The sequence below is a fragment of the Emydura macquarii genome, unplaced genomic scaffold (assembly GCF_026122565.2).
Source record: "Emydura macquarii macquarii isolate MOO-44397 ecotype Brisbane River unplaced genomic scaffold, CSIRO-AGI_Emac_v2 contig_2485, whole genome shotgun sequence".
Lineage (NCBI taxonomy): Eukaryota > Metazoa > Chordata > Testudines > Chelidae > Emydura > Emydura macquarii.
In genome coordinates, this window is record NW_027132622.1 from 344,888 (window position 1) to 364,548 (window position 19,661).

General features: G+C 47.9%; 1 protein-coding gene across 1 annotated transcript; it reads right to left on the reverse strand.

Moving 5' to 3' along the window:
* Positions 1 to 1,558: 1,558 nt before the first annotated feature.
* Positions 1,559 to 9,086, reverse strand: DNAJB1 (DnaJ heat shock protein family (Hsp40) member B1). Its single transcript, XM_067563443.1, has 3 exons — positions 8,694 to 9,086; positions 5,921 to 6,489; positions 1,559 to 5,389 (listed from the first exon to the last, which is right to left on the reverse strand). The coding sequence occupies exons 1-3, from the start codon at positions 8,902 to 8,904 to the stop codon at positions 5,159 to 5,161; spliced, it is 1,011 nt and encodes a 336-aa protein (XP_067419544.1). The 5' UTR covers positions 8,905 to 9,086; the 3' UTR covers positions 1,559 to 5,158.
* Positions 9,087 to 19,661: the final 10,575 nt, after the last annotated feature.

A 19,661-nucleotide genomic window follows, 5' to 3' on the forward strand; every position in this document is an offset into this window, starting at 1 on the left:
CTCTAGGGAGAGTCGGAGATACCACTGAAGAAGGAGGAGAGCTCCCAGGAATGGTTATTGTTGACCCCGGCTGCAGGAAATGCCTACTAATCAATCCTGGCCCAGCAGCTTCCCGTAGCCAATCACAAGCAAGAAGGTTGAAAAGAGCTAATCAGAAACTAGCAGGCAGAGGCGCTGGTAGAGTACCTGTACCAGATGCGGTCCCATTCTCACCCCCTAAAAAAGGCCAGCAGAAGGGGAAAGGTGGCAAATGATCACAGCCCATAGCCTAGCTAACCAATACTGGCTCATTGCTTCCTTGTTTGCAGTGTTGTAGCCTTGTTGGTCCCAGGATAGGTGGGGGGGATGTGATATTTTTTATTGGACTAAAATGCCAGAGGGGTAGCTGTGTTAGTCTGTATATAGCAAAAACAAGAGTTCTGTAGCCCTTTAAAGACTAACAAATTTAATTTCTGCAGGCATAAGCTTCCATGGGCTGTAACCCACTTCGTACTGTTTTTGAAGTTTTTTTGTAGGAGTATGGCAGCTTTCAAGTCAGTGACAGTGACTCTGCAAACTTGACACAATCAAACTGGGTCTGAATTGGAACTTGGAATGGTTATCTCATTACAAGAAGTAATTGCCACTGATCACACATTCTCACCTCCTAATCAATGGTTGTGAATAGGCCTCAACTACTCTAACTGAACAGACTTTGCTTTTATCTACCTTCCCCATTGTTATTTCCCTTGGATATATATATATATATATGCCTTCTATGTGATTTCTATTCCTTACATCTGACAAAGTGGGTTACAGCCCACGAAAGCTTATGCCTGCAGAAATTAAATTTGTTATTCTTTAAAGTGCTACAGAACTTTCATTTTTATTGGACTAGCTTCTGTTGGAAGAAACAAGCTTTCAAGCTTATGCAGAGCACTTCAAGTCATTACTTCTTTGTACTTTTGTCTGTCTGTATCCATCTGCTATGTGATTGTTGGCTTTTTGGCCAACGGACTGTGTGTTTGGTTCTGTACAGCACATAGCACAATGGAGTCCTGGTCTATGGGCTGGGGCTCAAGGCTCATCTGGGTGATGCAGTTAAGGCAGGTAAGTTTCATTGCCAACAGTACACAAGGGAGTGAGTAATGTGTAGGCAGCCTCATATTCAACTGCCTAACTTGATCCCCTAGGTACCCATTTTGCAGCTGGGTGAGCTGGAGTCTCCTAGGCAATAAATAATTGTACAGTTTGCAAGCTATTAAGAAGGGAGGCATGTGGGAAACAGGTGGGAGGCAATTATTCAAGGTTTTGACATGTAGTTTTGCATTTCCTAGCTTACACTCAGTACTTTTCTTAACTACCTGACATTTTTAAGGTGAACTTTTAATAACTAAAAGGTTCTCTTTTAGTGGATTTTCTGTGCCTGAATGCTGGGTGGTTGTTTGCTCCAATGTTCTTTTTTCCCCTCCCACAATTTCTTCACCCTAGTTTCACACCACACCTGCCCCCCTTTGCACCTATCCTCACCCCCCTTCCCTTCCCATTTAGCTGATCCCCTCCTACCTAAACCCACCCCACACTAAAATAAAAACTACCCCTGGAAATGTTTACTACCCTCCCATAGTTCATTCTGCTTGTTATACCCCTTCCTCCACCCACTGGGGGGTGTTTGTCTGTTTACCCTGCAGAGCTTACACTCACCATTATCTGCTACTGTTTGCATAGTACTTAACCATGTAGGCCCCCTTCTCAATTGGCCTGTAAGCACCATGCTTTGTATGGTAGTGTGTCCCAATTTTGTACTGTGCTAAGAGGAGCCTAAAGACCATATCTAATCTGGGTGAAATGGACCATATTATAGCCACCTTAATTCTTCAAATGCAGGTGTAATCTGAGACAATAGTTCACCAGCTACAATGTTCTTATGATACACTAGACTAGAGTGCATTGCATGCTGCTTCAGGTAGTTTCCATGGGCATGCAGGCCTGGGGCTGCACATGAGCCTTATTAATGGGAAAATTCTTAGGGGTATGGTTATGAAATGCTTGTGGTGCGCTAGGCAGCAGCAAATTACATCTGCTGCTCTCTGCCCCTTCACCCAATAATCTTGAATATATAGCACATTAAGACATTTACACACACACACAAAAAAGTGGGTGAATAGGACAGGAGTTAGGTTTGCACCATTGCACTGTGTGAAGTTTCTACTGATGAAGGCAGACTGAGGGGGATGAAGATTAGTGAAGGGGGTGAGAGAAGACTGAAGCCAGGTTCATTACAAGATCCTTGATTATCAGGTCTCATGGCTCTCATGTCTAGAAAACAGACTTAATAGCTATATGAAAGCTCAGGATGGAGCAAGGACATCAGATTCCACCTAACAATCTCACATAGACACTATGGTCTGATTTGGGGAGTGAAACAGCCCTGAAAACTTTAGGAAAAAGTAGTTGTGCTGCCCATAATATCCCTGTCTCGCTTCCCCATTTGTCACCTTAAGTGGGAGGAGGCTTTTGTCCTCCAGCTGTACAGGTACAAATAAGATAATAGGGGCATGATAGAGCAAGTTTGCAACCTTACTGATGGAAGAGTAGGGGGTTACAGACACCTAGCTTCCTGTAATCAGCTGCTTTTAACATATAGCCAGTCAGTTCTGTACATGGAATACTTTGGACAGAAGCAGTCAGTCTAACTACATCCAGTAGGGGATACTGCTATGTAGGAGGAAATATGAGCAGCTCCTAAGGCCTACACTCAAGGAGGACCATCATTAGCAGCTAGTGAGAGGCACCAGGATGTGCCAATAGCATCATGCATTCACTCACCCGTGGGTGATTTCAAAGCAAGGCAGACTACTGAAAGTGAAGCCTACACCAAACTTAAAACAAGAAATCAAAAATAGTTGAAACTGACAGGAAAAGATAAGAGGAGGAGAAACTGCCAGCTGAGATAGTTAATTACTTCCCTACTCTTACTTTTCCCGTGTTATAGGAAAACAAGGATACTGTATACTGCAAACCAAATGATCATCTCTAGTAAAATAGTAGAAGTACAACTAATTTCCCTTCTATACCTGGTTCTTTTGGATGCTCTTTTACAACCTTATTAGCATATGAGTACATTAACTACACCCCTACATAATATAAGTAAGGTCAGTAAAAGTAGTAGAAATAGACATGAGGTGAGTCATTTTAAATGGCAGTGTTTTTGTTATGGAGCATGATACATAGCTATTTGATTCTGTTTAAAGCATCCACTTTGAAATGATATTGTTTTGGGGGGGGAAAACTAGAAGAAATTAGAGTATTTTGTCACAACTCAGACAACTGAAGCAAGATGATGCTAGTACCTGGAAAAAGGTATAGAACACCAGCCAAAGTAGGTTTATGACTAGAAACAGAGGAGGGCTAGAAAGGAGTGACTAAATTGATGGGGAGAGGAAGCTAGGGATTCTCCCATCTGGCTCTAAGCTTTACTGGGCAAATTATGTGCTCCATAATTCTAATTAAGCCATCTTTGCAAGAAGATTTTGCATCACCAGTAGTTTAGAACTAGTGGAGCTGTTCCATCTGTGGTAATAGCTAGGTTCCAACCCTGGGAGCTGTCTGTGCCAGTTATTGCACCATAGGCACCACACTAACCCCCTAGTGAAAAGTGCTAGTGCCAATACACTGTGAAAAAGATGGGAGTTGAATGACTAAGCCAGTACTCAACAAGAGTTAATCCCAGCACCATTTTCCCATCCCACTGAAGTTTAAGGACATGGGTGGATAAATCTTTCATTCCAGATCCATAAGATTGGTTTCAGCCTCACACATACCTAGATCTTTCCCTTTAGTTAAGGAGACTTTAATTACAACACAGCTCTTTGACATTAGTCTGTCAACATGGCAGTAACATTGCAAGATAAGTTTCCAGTATATTTGGGGTTCACATTCCCCCAGTTGTTTGAGTGTGTGTTCTCCAAACCCTCTCAATCTTTTTCAGTATAGTTGGTCCTATAAAATATCAGCTGCTCTACTACATTACACTTCAACTTTACACAAATGTATACAATATATATATATATATATACAGGACGTGCCACAGTGTTCCTGTATCAGGAACCCTTTTATCAAAAAAGAATAGGTGGTGCTGTAAATTCAGAGAATAAGTCTTCTGAAAAAAGTCCAGAATCCATTACTGTATTGAATAGGTCTTTAACATAAGATTTATCACTTTACCTAAACAGGATGTTGAGTGTCTTCATTCATTAACCTGTGCACATCCTGTTTAGGTAGTGTACTCTAGTATGAGAAATGGCTGCCCCATATTTGTTCAGCCCATAATCATGAACCAGGCTAAGAGACCTTCAAGTGTCTGTGTGAGGGGGAAGACTTCCATAGATTCAGAATATTATTCTTGAGATCCATTTTCTTTTGCATATGTTTTCCAGACCAGACCGTGTTAGCTTTGGTAGTTAGCCACTGTAGGATGAGTTTAAACTCAATAGCTTACTGATTCAGGCTCACATTTTGAAAGACAGAAGTCCTAATGTTTCCAGAGAGTCACAGATTAAGGTCAAACATAGGGTGCCTTCCTTCCAACACTAGCGGCAGAAGGAAAATTTAAGAAAACCCTTTGCAAGACATTACAATTTACAGAAACTAAACAGTTAACATTTAAGAGAGTCCCAATATGAAAGTCCTTCAGTGTAGGAAGCAACAAAGGACACAACACAGTACAACAGCAAAAGCAAGATGTTGGAGATTGTTTTACTTGCAAGTCCACTTTTAGATTTATGTTTCACCCTTTCCAATGGGTAAACCCTTTCTACAGGTCTGCATGAGATGAAGTGAAACACAGATGCCCAAGTCTATGATTAACCAGATAATAGAAGGCAGCATGTTGAGCACTAGGGTGAAAATTGGTCACCAGAAGAAAGGTTTGACCATGAGATGTTCTGCAGATTCCTCCCACAAGCAGCTGCTCATTGGTGTAAATACTTCACGTGATGGATGATCTGGGGCTAGAGTCCCTGAAAAACTAATGCACAATTTTGAAGATGGTAGTCTTGGGAAAAACAGTATGAAAGTCCACAACCTCCACTAAAGAGAAACCCTGAAGTCCTGGTTATGGTCCAAAAACCTTTTGCTTTGGAAGTATCCTTATTTCAGTTCTCCATGAGCAGCCTTGCTATATTGGCAGGATCTGCTCTAGGACAGTTTTGGAGGACTGTGGAATTCTGTCTGGAAACTTTACTTCAAATTCTATAATAAGGTCCCCTCGCTGGTCTGGATTCTTGGGATATGGAAGTCCCTCTCCAGGGATTCGCCGCTTTATCCCAGGTTTAAGGACATCCTTAAATACCATTGGAATGGTCCTGCCATCCAGCGTTGGCACATTCACTGTGCAGCCACACAAGGCCTAAGTATAAAAACAAGACAATTAGAACAGGTCTGCATACACAAACTCTAGCAGATTTCCTAAGGAACCAAAAAGAGCAAATGTTTCACTGTGACAGCCTGTTTATTCCAGTTTAACTCAGCAAGATTCAGAAGAGCCAATCTGATGCAGGCACTAGATTAATACCACTAGAAACTGTATGAATATATCACAAAAAATAGTTGTGCAATCTTTCCTGCTGATCCATCAATGTGGGTGAGTTTGGATGTGGAAAGTTCACTTTCTCAAGAAAGTAGTTAGCCTCTGATCTGCCATCTCTAATGAGGCATTATGCCCTCTGTATGCTCCGCAATGAAGTATCCTCAGGCTAACACCTTATTTTATTTTATACAGACTACAGAACAGTTAGGCAGATATCCTATTATGGATTCAAGCCAGAGAGAAGTGCAGGGGCAAGAGAACATCTCAGTATTCTCATTTGTCATTTCCACAATCCAAAACCCAATCCAGGCCACCCACTAGTCCCATACTGAATCAGGAACCTTTGCTTACCTCACGGAGGCTGATCTTAGCTGGGAAAATAATGTCAGATCCATCTCTCTTAAAGACATTGTGTGGCTTGTCCTTTAAAACAAAGACAATGTCAGCTGGAATGTTGTTTGCAGTTTGGTCTCCCTCTTTGGGAAAAGTAATCTTTGTTCCTTCTTTCCACCCTCGTTTGACTTCAATGGTCAGAATCTTGTCCTCATTCCGCATGGTCTTTCCATCTGAATTGAGTCGTTTGTGAGAGATTTTCATTTTCTTGGTGCAGCCAGTGTATATCTCCTCCAAGGAAACCCTCAGATCATGCATGACTGGAGCGTCTTGTTTTTTGCGTATATTTTCATGGCCCGAGCGGGAGCGAGGAAAGCCTACGTTACTAAAGCCCCCCATCTGAAAGGTGGAGAAAGGGTCATCAACATCCATATCTTCATCTCCATTCCTTTGTACAAAAAAGGTATCAAATGGGTTTCTCCCACCAAAGAACTCTGCAAACATAGCATGAGGATCTCCATGAAAGGTGTAGCTGAATGAGGTACCATTGGTACTTCCACCACTGCTGGGACCACCTCCCTTTAGTCCTGAAAAAACAGGAAAATAAATATAATTCAGTAGTTAATCCTGGATCTTGAGAACTACTAGATTTTTACCAAGAGTCCAATCCCCCCTAGGGCTTTAACTGCAAGACCTCCCCCACCCTAAGATATTTAGAATGTCATTTTTATTCATGTCTTTAGATTTGAGGTATACCACCAAAAAGAGGTTTGTCATCTTAAAGGGATGTCAAATCATGACCTCCCTACCCAGAAGACAACTTAGAGCCACGTTTAAAAGCACTGATTTCCCCCCAATTACTGAGTCTCCTAAAGTAGCAATTTACTCACAGCAGTTTATTCTTATAATTGACCCAACTGTACCCCTTAATATGGCAGCAAGCCTAGCTAGCTTATAAACATCCCATCTCGATCTACATAGAATCTGATTTAGAACCACTGCAGGCAAAAGTAATTTAATCTGAAGGGCCTGGAGACAGCAAGTTAAGTTCTTCCTGCTTCAATGAAATGCAGCGACTGAGGAAAGTTTCATATCTAACATACACAAACAAACATGCCAGAATCTTCTAGTGACCAGCAAAGCCATTCCCTAGCCAGATCTCCGCCTCTCCTAGAAAAGTGGCCAATCAGCATACTGCTACTGAGGCATCAGCTCATAAGGGGAAACCACTAAGTATTTACGAGAAATGCAAGATAAAAAAAACACAGGAAACTAACTGAAAAACAGTCGAAACATCAATTTGGGAAAGTAGTTTAAGGACAGTTATCTACAATTCCATTAGCTGGAACTAGCAACTCAACCAACTTTAAACAAACCCTGCTCTTCTTCCAGTTTCAGCAGAATACAAATATTGACAGCTGAGTTAGCCAAGCTAGCTGTGTTTGAGAAAGTACAAACAAAGCAAGCTCCCTTGCCTGAGTCATCTAAAATGGACGAGACTGCGCCCTAGAAGAACAACCTAGACTAATGCTAAATTAGAAATTTGATGCAGAAGTTTAATTCCTGAATCAGGAGCAAGTCAGGCGGGTACATTGCCACAAAGCTTTGAACATGGACTTCAGAGCAAGTCTCCCAGTGTTTTATATATAGTTTTAACAGACTATGTTATTAAGGCAACAGGACGCTCTGCAAGATAATAAAAAGTTTGGCCAATTCCCAAATCCAATTAGACAGTAAGTAGGAACTAGTTCTACTTTCTTTCCTAACTAGCCTTGTACCCGATCTCCCTGTGCCTAGGAGTCTCTTCTTAGTTTAACAGTCGTTTTCACAGACACTTAGCAGTCCTATGCCACTGACAGCATCTATCAGCTGTACAGTCAAATTTGTGTCCCCTTCCTGTGTACACATGCATGCAGCCAGGGTTCAATATTGTTCCCTGAAAGCCAAACAGATGCACCCTTCTCCAGACAAAAAAACCTAAAGAATTTCAGAAGCAGGGATAGAGGCTAAAAATAAGAGTCCAGCTTCTCTGTCATTCCCAGGGTACTACCAAGAGAGCCACTCTCCATCAGGCTGTGTGTACAGGGGATACCAGGTGCAGAGGGGTACCACTCTACCTCTCGGAAAGTTCAAGTATGCCCCCATACTGCACCTCACTTCAGGGAAAGTGCTTACAGGACATGCATCACCTTGGCATTCAAGCACTTCTCCCTCCACCCACCCCCTACCTTTCACCATACCAGTGACCTAGTGCGGAGGTGCACCAGAACTGTCTTCTCCCCATGGCCATATTGTCTTCCCTTCGCAAAACAGAACCTCATTCCCCCACAACAGGGGCTCTGCACCCCAAACCTCGGTCAGTCACCCCCCTTCTTACCAACCCAGCCCAGCCTTGATCTCTGGCTTCTCTCCCTAAACAAGTTCCCTTAACCTGCCACCGCTATGCCTGGAGTTACCTGGGCCACACTCTTTACTTTAGCTCCAAAAGGAGTCCGTCCCCGGAACCCAGTGTCTCAGGCACCAGCCTTATCTACTCCCCCCCCCCCCCCCGAGAACCCGACTCGCAGGCACCCCCCACCCCCACTCTACCGGGGCCTGACACCCAGCTCCCCACCCGCACCTCGCCCGCACAGCCCCGCGCCCAGCCCCCGTCGGCCTCCCTCACCTCCCCCGTACACCCCGCCCAGCTTTGCCGCAATCTGCCCGCAGCGCTTCACCTTCGTACTCCCCGCCCCAGCCGCCAGGCCCTCCGTGCCCCGCCCCCACACGCCGCCGCCCCGCCGCCCCTCACCTTCCTCGCCGAACTTGTCGAAGATTTCCCGCTTCTTGGGGTCGCTGAGCACGTCGTAGGCCTCGGCGATCTCCTTGAAGCGCTCCTCGGCGCCGGGGTCCTTGTTCTTGTCCGGGTGGTAGCGCAGCGCCTGCTTGCGGTAGGCCCGCTTGATGTCGTCGTCCGAGGCGCCGCGGGCCAGGCCCAGCGTGCGGTAATAGTCCTTGCCCATGGCGGCCCGAGCCCGTCAGCTCAGCCGCGCTGCTCACTTCACTTCTCCGACAGCGAGTCCGCGGCGGCCACCGCCTCCCCCCATTTATACGGCGGGTGGCGGAACCTTCCAGAGCTCGCCGCAGCTCCCCAGAACCTTCCCTCCGCCCGGCCCCCGCCTCCGCCAGTCACAGCGCGGGGCCGGCCGCTCTCCGCCAATTGGGGGACGAGGCCTGCGTCACGTGACCGCACACAATCCCCCGCCCCTCCCATAGAGCTTAACGGTCGCTGAGGCCACGCCCCCTCACCTGCCAGGAGCTGTGGGTGGGAGGGGAATGGGACAGGGGAGTCAGGCTCCCGGAGAGGCACGCGCTGTGTGACCAACGGTCGCGGCCCGTCAGTATTCCTCCCCGCGTGCTGACAGGACCAATGATTGCTGCCTCTCTGTCTCTGAACGTTCTCGCCACGCCCCCTCCGCGGGATGGGGCTGAGCGCGCTCGAGGGGTGGGTGGGGCAAGCGGACGCCCTAAACGTCATTGCCGCCTTGACTTTCTGTTTTGTCTTGGCGCTGACGGCATCCGCTCGTGAAAGCCACGCCCCTTAGGTCATACTAGCCACGCCCCTCAGGGCCCCTGCCAGATACATAAGGGAGCCCCGACTCCGCCTTCTTCTCGAGGCCCCGCCCCCTGTCCAGGGCTGTGCTCCAGCAGCCGCCGCTCGGGGGTGCTTGGGTCACTGTGGGGCCCGCCCCCGACCCTCCACGGGCCCTGGGCGGGGTCCTGGTGCCCGAGAGCAGCCCTCGGCCCGTGTCCCCGCCCCCCAGGGCAAGGTGGGGGGAGCCAAATTCCCTGCAGCTGGCTTCCGGGCTAGGGGGCGGGGCCTCGGGGAGAGGAGGTGCAGAGGGCGGGGCCTCATGGCGGGGGGAGTAAGGCCCACTCAGCCGGGCCCCTCAGCCCTCACTGGGAAGCAGCTGGTCCCCCACCCACCGCCGACTCATGCTGCTGTCCTGGAGTCATTCAGCCCCGGGCCTGGTCCTGAACTCTGCATTTTGGGACTGCCCTGTCCACTTTGGGACAGGTGGTCACCCTAACCGAGGACACCCGTCACCCCGATCCCATAGCCCCCCACCACCAAGAGCACCCATCACCCTGGTCCTATAGCCCCCCCCCCCACCAAGAGCACCCATCACCCTGGTCTCATAGCCCCCCCACGGTCCAAGGGCATCCATCATCCCGGTTCCGTAGCCTCCCCCTGCCAAGGGCACCCATCACCCTGGTCCCAAACCCTCCACTCCCAACTAAGGGCATCCATCACTGGATCCTGTGTGTGTTGGGGTTATAAAAGGACTCACAGAAGGGAGACGGAGAGATGCACAGGAAGCTTGGGATGGATTGCAGCCCAGGTCAGAATAACCAAGCTTAGAAGTAGGCTCCATGTTACATCACACAAGCCAGAAGGGTCCTAGAAGGGCACAAAGGACTCTGACCCCAGCCCAAAGGATGCTGCAGAGCAGTGAGGAAACTGAGGCAGGGAACTGCATGTAGGGCTTGTGATTTTTACATAGATCTGTGTATTTCTCATGTGATTAAGTGAAGATAATGCTGCGTTCGACCCCTGTGCAAAGTCTGCATGTGCCATTCATGCTTTACATTTAATACCTGCCCTGTGAGAGAGTTACATGATGAGCCAGCAGGCTTACACCTCCGGCTGGAGTTCTGGGAGAGGGTGTGTTCAAGTTCCAGGTGAATCCGAGGGCTCAGCACTAGTTCCAGGGCTGGGCCAGGCTGGCACCAGTATGGTCTAACCTCTCAGGACAGGGTCGTAGATAGAGTGTCTGTGCACCAAGAGCTCAAGCCAGGGACACTGCCTGGATTCTGTTCAGACCCTGGAGACTTTAAACACATAGGATCCAGCAGTCCAGTGAGTGGTCAAAAGGGACCACTGAAAGGGATCTCTGACAATCCCCTTGAGATGGAGGACAGATCAGCTTCTGTGGCCCAAACAGACATTGGCCTCTCTGCAGAGATTGCCAGCAAAGTGCAGCTGTGATGTGAGGGGCCCTCTCCCTCAGGAAATGGAGGGAGACCCCCACACACAAGAGCTACTGAAGTGACATCGAAAGGGAACAATTTATGGCCCCTCTATGGGGCTGCCATGCTGCTTCCATCCCTCACATTCCCATGGGTCCATTTGTCTCCAAATGTTTCTGTTCATACGTCCTGATCATTTTCATACCCTTTTTGCTTGGTGATCCCTCCCACCCCTCTTGATCTTTGGCTGATACCGAATAAGCAACAGGAGAGCTGGCAAAGATTAAACTAAGTGTGGGAGGCACCGTGGCCTGGGTTCTGCTCCTGACTGGGAGGGATCACGGTGGTCTAGTGGTTAGAACACAAGCTTGGGAACCAGGACATGTAGGTTTTATCTCTGATTTTGGGAGTATGTTTTGTGGTTAGAGCAGGGGACTGGGAACCAAGACTATTCCCAGCTGGGGTGCATGACCTAGGGCAAACCGCATCATCTCTGCTTCAGTTTGCCTGTCTGGAAAATGGGCGTAATTGTGGCAAGGGAGATGGTTTGGGTTTGTGTGTGTCAAGCACTCTGTGATCCTGTGATGAAAGGCCATGTGTCATGGCCTAGTTGTATGCTGTCCAACTGGCTGGACATGTGGGGTAAAACAGGGATTAGCCTTCCTCATTAATGGTAACACTGGTAATTCCTGGCTCTTATCGAGCATCTCATCAGGAGAGCTCAAAGCATTTGACAAAGGAAGTCAGCATTACGAAGAGGCATTGCAAGGTGCTGTTCCTCTGGCCCGGGCAGGTTTGGACAGGCTTTTCAGACTGCAAGCTCTTTGGGACAAAGAGCCTGGCTCAGACTCTGAACTCAGTTACAGCAGTGCAGACCCATTCATTTGCATCAGAGTAACTGAGCTCAGAATCTGGCCCTTTTTTCTTAAGTAAGCATCTACATCCTTGGTTCAGTGATGCAGGAGCCGGCCTGTTTCAGAGTGGGGAAGGAGAATTGTCACAGGGAAATGAAGAAGGAGGAAGGAGAAGTCAGAGCTGGTTGGCAGAAAACTTTTAGAAATACAGGTTCTGCTGCTGGAAGATGACGTGCAGGAATTTCATCTCCAACTTTCCAGGATGGAGAAAGCCTGCCAGGAAGGAGATGGGTGTTGCCTGACTTCTGGGTGTTTAGTAGTTTGAATGGGATTATAGGCTCGCCAATTGATCTGATCAGAAGATAATGAGTTTCTAGTCCTGGAATCAGACTCCAGGAGAGTTTTATAGGGACCTCTGGGGTGCACAACAGAAATGCTCACACTGATAACCAAATCTGCATAATTTTATAAGCTTTTTATTAAGATAACATAAAATGATAGTCAAATGACTGATTAAAAGAAAATGAATAATGAAATGGATAATGGGTAGGAGGATTACAGTCTTATTCTAAAGACACGTGAGATATATATTTATATGGTATGCTTTGGATTAATATACTTACACCCTTCCCTGATGACCTGGTTGAGAGAGATGTTTGGTACCTCAATTCTTGAGTGGAGGGGTGGAGAGCTAGGCACTGCTGGATAGCTAAGAGCTATAAGACTAAGACTACAAATAACAGATTTTATTAAAGGAAACGTTTAAAAGTACAAACAATTCACAGAGTTTACACAAAGAGTTGCCGGACATCGGGGTATAGTGTACAGATTATTGACGAGAGCAGACTTTAGTTAGAAGTTTTAACAAATGCAAGGAATACATAATCTGCAGTAACCTGGATACAGGGGTCAAAGGTTTTGATCTGAAGAAATAAAAAGCGATTGGTAATTTGGGAACATCCCTTATTGCAGGGCTTACATTGGATGTGGTTAATGGGGAATAGATATGTCCATAGTGGTGGATTGTCCCTCATTGAGTTAGTGATGTGGTGTAGATAGCATAAACTAAGAACAAAAGATTCTAACAAACACTAACTGAAAGGAGGAGTAGCTGGTGATCACGCCCAAGTAACATGGTTTGCCCCTTTTTATACCTTGAACAATATGGGTCCTCCTTCAAAGTCCAAACTTGGCTTCTTCACCCCCAAATTATTAGGGTACACTTATTCTATAGGCTGGCAGGTTCGTGCGTATTAATGACATATCCACATCCTTTCCACACGGTTTCCAGACAGTTTGCTTATCTCACCTTTGTAATTTTTGGCACTTTTGTGGGTTTTGTGGTATATCTGCAAAGTTTACTTGGGGCATAACCTAAGACAGTCTCCCCTGTCTTGATGCCTGCTGACTTATCTAGGGTAAAGGTTATAACCATATATGTCTTATCCTTTAACTCACCATTACTTGTCGGGGCCAAAGGTCCCAAACATATGTGTGTTAACTGGCTTAACTTTCATACAGGATGTGGCCTGTAAGGTACCTTGCATTACAGCTATAATACGTTAATATGAATCTATGACTCTAGTATAATAAAACAACAATACTTAAATCTGTAAGGAAAGGTATATGCAAGCAAGCAGGCAAGTCCTATAGGCTCTATGGGTTGGTCTCAGAAGTTGCTGCAGGAAGAGCTAGAGGAGTGGCAGGCAGGGAAACAGACCATCTGCGCTAAATGCAAGATGAAGCATGCACGGACCTAGCAAGGAAGTCTCTGGGGAGGGAAGATTGTCACAGAGTGATGCTCCCTTTTAAGAGGAGATGGGGCAAACTGCATCTGTGCCATATTTAGCTGTTTCCCAGCTTGAGGGAGTGGAGATCAGGGGTAGGGGATGGTTAATGGTCACTTGGGTCTCATAAAAGTGCTGAGAGACACCACACTCTAAAACAAGTTGCCTGCCTGTACCATCTTATGATGGGGGCAGGGCTACCCCATAGCACCCCCTGCAGGCCGAGCATGGCCCTACCAACACCCCCTTCCTCAAATTCCTTCCCCCGGGTGGGTCTCCTCAGCTTTCCACACAAATTAAAAGTTTCTGCTTCCCTTCAAGGGGCTTCTCTTCAGTCCCCCCGGGCCCTGATCCAGCCCTATTCTGGGCCACCTTTGAGACAGCACACTCAGCTGGAAGGAACTAACCAAGATCACTTGGAGAACAGACCTGAGTCGGAGCAGCAACCCAGCAGGGCCCCAGAGACTGGTTAGGTGCTCTGGCAAAAGAGGGGCAACTCATGCAAGAGCAGTCTGGATATTTGTGGGGTGTGAATTGCTTGCAAGTGCCCAGGCCTAGGGAAGCACTGGTTGATCATCAGGACAGCAGCTGAGGGGAAGTGGCGGTGCACATGCTTGTCCAGTGCAAGGTTACAGATTCATAGATTCCAAACCCAGAAAGAACCATTGTGGTCATTTAGTCTGACCTCCTGTATCGCACAGGCCAGAGAACTTTCCTGGGTTTATTCCTGTTTGAACTAGAGCAAATCTGTGAGAAAAAACATCCCATCTTGTTTTAAATATTGCTCGTGATGGAGAATCCACCATGACCAGTGGTTAATTACCCATCTGCTCAAAATTTGAGTTACTTCCAGCCTGAATTTGTCCAGCTTCAACTTCCAGCCATTGACTCATGTTAGACCTTTCTCTGCTAGACAGAAGAGCTGTGCTATTTGTTCGCTAATCCTTTAATCATTCCTGTAGCTCGTCTCTGAACCCCCTTCTTCTTGAATTGTGGACCACTGGAACTGGACACAGTATTCCCACAGTTGTCAAATCAGTGCTGCTGTCAGAGAAGCAATGGATTATAGGGAGGGGGGCTGGGAGTCAGCACTCCTGAATTCTATACCTGCTTCTGGGAGGGGAGTGGGGTCTGGTGGTTAAAGCAGGCAGGGCTGCGAGGTCAGCACTTATGTAAGAATAGCCACACTGGGTCAGACCAAATGGTTCAGTCTCTGACAGCGGCCAGTGCCGGATACATCTAGCAGTTGGAGACTTAAGGACATCTGGAGTATGGGATTGCATCCTTGGCCATCTTGGCCATTGATGGACTTGTCCTCCAGAAACTTACCTAATTCTTTGTTTGCCCCCACTTATACTTTTGACTTCACAACATCCCCTGGCACCGAGTTCCACAGGCTGACTGTACTGCCTATTAAGGTTCTTCTGGGTTCTGTACCTGGGCGAGGGGCTGGCTTCCCAGTTCGCTGTCCTAACCGCTGTGCCATGTGGCCAGGCTATTGCTGCTCTAGGCACGGGGAGGAGGTAGTTTTGGGAGGAGTCGGCGAGGCAGGGGCGATATGAGAGAAGGGAAGTGAGTCTTTTGGAGAGACTGCTGCTGGGGGCTGTGGCGGGATTAGAACTCGTGACCTCTGGTTTCCCAGGACAGGGGTGGATCTCCTGGATAGAACAAGGGGGATGGGTTCTATCCCTGGCTCTAGAAGGCAGCACACCTACTGGTTAGAGCAAGAAACTGGTGATCTCTGCAGTTCAAGTTAAAGAGATCAGATAGCACGGTGATGGGCATGGTATAAGAACTGAGAAGAGGAGGAGAGAAAGAACTGATGGGTGGTATGATAAGGAGGGTAATTTTGACCTCATTGTTCTTGGATTTTTTTTTTGACGATGTGACATTATTTTATTCTGTCGTCCCTCAGCAAATTCACCAAACTCTTTAAACTGCTGAACTGTCGGCGAGCGAATGGCAACATGGCTGTAAACTTTGAAAACTAGGTTTTCTACCTCAGTGTGTACTTTGGTCACTCCAAATCTTGTGCTGTATGACATGAGCTAAGCCGCGGGCAGCAAGAAGATCGCTGGTTCACTCTTTCAGTTTTGGAAAATTGTGGCATTTCAAAAACTCTGCCCTCGCTTTGTCTCCTGTGTGTGCCGACGCATTCGATGATTTTAGTCCAAACTCATCAACCCTGCTGGTTGCTTGAGAATTTTCATGACAGTCTTTGTAAAAATCTAACCAACGATACTGAGGACCTCTCCCTTCACTGCCACAGCCTCCTCCTCCAGCCGGGGGCTGGCATGGGGCCCCTTTCCGGTGCCAGCCCCCTGCTGCACCGCGGGGGGGGGGGCACGCCCTCCTCCTCAGGGGGCGGTCCTCCAGGGTGGGGGCGGGGCCACCGGCGGCGGCGGCTCCTCCTCCCCCATCTCCTCCTGGCCTGTAGGTGGGGCCGGGAGGGGGCTGGCCCGCCTGGACAGGGTGGCTGGGGCCGGCAGCGGCTCCTTCTCCTTCTCCCACTGTGGCGGGGAGGACAGCGGCTGGCCTTCATCACCACCACCACTTTCTCCTCCTCCTCGGGGGCGGGCAGTTGGGCACCTGGCTCTCCTCCACCCGTTCTAGTAACTGGAAGGCACACAGAGGATCTCAAAGGGCTGTAGGCCTTTTTTTTCCTGCTTTTTGCAATGCACGAGCAAGACTGTCTTTCACCCAAGGTTTTCACCATCTCGTATGTGGGCACAGAGCTGCCTGCTGCGTCTCCAGAGGGCAGGCTCCAAGCGCCAAGGCTTGCAATCTTTCATCAGCATTAAAGTCGCTTTGAACAGAATGTGACCAGGGCAGAGAAATGCAGTTGGGGGGAGAGGGAGCTGTGTAGCCTATAGGACTAGCCTGCTTGCTTGCACATATGTACCTTTCCTTATAGATTTAAGTATTGTTGCTTTATAATACTAGAGTCATGGATTCATATTAACGTATTATAGCTGTAATGCAAGGTACCTTACAGGCCACATCCTGTATGAAAGCTAAGGCAGTTAGCATGCATATGTTTGGGACCTTTGGCCCCGATAAGTAATGGTGAGTTAAAGGGTAAGACATATATGGTTATAACCTTTACCCTAGATAAGTCAGCAGGCATCAAGACAGGGGGGCTGTCTCAGGATATGCCCCAAGTAAACTTCACAGATACACCACAAAACGGCCAAAAATAACAAAGGTGAGATAAGCGAACCGTCTGGAACCATCTGGAAAAGATGTGGATATGTCATTAATATGCACGAACCTGCCAGCCTATAGAATAAGTGTACCCTAATAATTTGGGGGTGAAGAAGCCAAGTTTGGACTTTGAAGGAGGACCCATATTGTTCAGGGTATAAAAAGGGGCAAACCATCTTACTTGGGCGTGATCACCAGCTACTCCTTCTTTCAGCTTCTTTTAGTTAGTGTTTGTTAGAATTTTTTGTTCTTAGTTTATACTTAGTGTTATTTGAAGTCTTAGCCTTATAGCTCTTAGCTCTCGAGCAGTGTCTAGCTCTCCTCCCTCAAGAGTTGAGGAACCGGACATCTCTCTCTACCAGGTCATCAGGGAAGGGCGTGAATATATTAATCCAATGCATACTGTATACATATATATCTCACATGTGTCTTTAGAATAAGACTGCAATCCTACCCATTATCCATTTCATTATTCTTTTTTTTAAATCAGTCATTTGTCTATCATTTTATATTATCTTAATAAAAGCTTATAAAATTATACAGATTCGGTTATCAATGTGAGCATTCCTGTCCTGCACCCCAGGGGTCCCTGTAAAAACCCTTCTGGAGCCTGATTCCAGGACTAGAACCTCATTATCTTCTGATCAGATCACTTGGCAGGCCTATAACCCCATTCAAATTACTAACCACCCAGAAATCAGGCATCAGGTTCAAAGCAGCAGCTTGGTTAAACAAAATGTATTTTAAAAAGTGAGACCGAAACAGAGACTAGAGCTTGTCGTTCACAGGGAAAACGACTGTTCGTGGGTTGGGAAAGTGATCCTTAGCAAACCCTAATATTGTCACCATGCAGTTCTGGGCAGTTTCTCTCTCTCCTTGGTCACTTTATCTGACAGATTCCCACCTGTGCTGCTCTATCTCCTAGACACCACTCCCCTCCCAGAGCTGGAAATGGAACCCAGGAGTCCTGACTCTCAGCCCCCCATTCTAACCACTGGACCCCACTCCCCTACTATTAAGCTGTAAATCCCAACCTCAACATCTCTCTTTGTTTGATACAAATGTTACAGCGATGTTGAAATTCTGCTCTTAAAAATAACTGTGTAAACTCTGCCCACAGATCTGCTGCTGATGCTAGGAGAGTGGTCCCCAAACTGTGGGCATGCTCCCCTAAGGGGGCACAGAGGAACATTTGGGGAGGGGATGGCAGAGCCCAGACCTGCCCCTACAAGGATAGGGAGGGAGCACCACACAGCCCCACTCTGCTTTAGCTCTGCTTCCAGCCCCAGTCGTGGCTCTAGAGCCCTGCAATATCTGTGGATATCCGTGGACCATTTCTTGAGGATTCCGGATCAGATGGTGACGGAGGTTGGAACCTCTGTGACTTTGGGAGCAGGGTTGGAGCAGTTGCCAGCCAGGGGCGCAGCCGGAACACCTGATCCGTTGTTCCGTGGGTGGGAGGGGCTGATCAGCTGTTAAGCAGCCAGCAAGGCTCAACAGCTGATCAGCTGTTAGGTGGGTGGGCAGAGCTGATCAGCTATTTGAGGTGGTAGGGGCTCAACAGCTGCTGGGGCACTGCTGGCTCTCAAACAGCTCATGTGCGATGTGATTCAATCTAAAAGAGCGAGGGCAGATTGCAGATCGGATAAAAGTTTATTCCAGCTGATGTGGATCAGATGTGGATCCACATATTTGTGTCTGAGCAAGGCTCTGCGTGGCTCCATGCCTTACCGTGGCCGGGCCACAGCTCTGCTTCCAGCCCTGGCTGCAGCATCAGCCTTGACCTCTGGCCCTGACTGCAGGCCCCAGACATACGGCTCCGTCCCCAGCCCCAACCACGGCCCTGTTCCCAGCTGGACCCATACAGAGGTAAGGAGGGGGGGGCACCATGTAAAAAGTTTGGGGACCACTGTGCTAGGGCCTCTGGTCCTTTGGCCTGAGCCATTCACCAATCTCCAGGGCCTCGCTGGGTTGTTCCCATTAGGGGAGGAACACTGCTCTGAGTCAGGTCTACTCTCAGTGTGAGCTTGTTTAGATATAGCTTCCTGTTTGCTGGACGCAGCAGAATAAACAGCAGCAGGCAGGTTCCTTGCTTAGAAACCCCACGTCTGCCCCTCCACCCCGCGAGATCTGTGCCCAGGGAGCTCCTTCTCTCTCTTTCCTTCCAGGGTCACACCCACAACTCTGCCTCCGCCCACGCAGCCGGCACCTCATCTCCTAGCCCTGCATTTGCAATCAGGAGCCCCCTTAGTGCTCGTGGCTCAGCTCTGACCTGTCATGTGCCTGGTGTCTGGGAGCATTGTCTGCAGCTGTTTCGTACGTAAAGGGGCTCGATCACTCCTGTTGAGCCTTCCCAAGCTTGGCCACTCACTGGCTTTAGAGATCTGTGACTGTCTTTGGATCCCAGGCCGTCCTGATGGCAGCCAGCACCGTCCAGTGTAACCAGGGTGATCAGATAGCAAGTGTGAAAAATCGGGACGGTTGGGGTTAAGAGTTGCCTATATAAGATAAAGCCCCTAATATCGGGACGTCTGGTTGCCCTAAGTGTAACGGTGGCAATCAGTTCTTGCTCCTGTTAGCCTTGTGGAGCCAACCCAACTAAGGGAGAGCAAGATGGCTTCTATTCCAAAGCAACAGATCTGTTTACTAAGGCCCAGACCCTCAATGGGAGTTAGGCACCTAACTTCTATTGAAGTCAATGGGAGTTAGACCCCTAAATCCCTTTGAGAATCTGGGCCTCAGGACTTGTCTACATGGAGGATTTATTCTGGAATAAGGCGGGGTGTATGTAGCAATAGCTATTCCGTAACAGCTGGCCATGTGGACACTTCTTCTGCAATAGCTATTGCCGTCAATTTCCCCAGGCAGACAAGCCCTTATGTGCAATCTTTGTGAAAAAAGTCA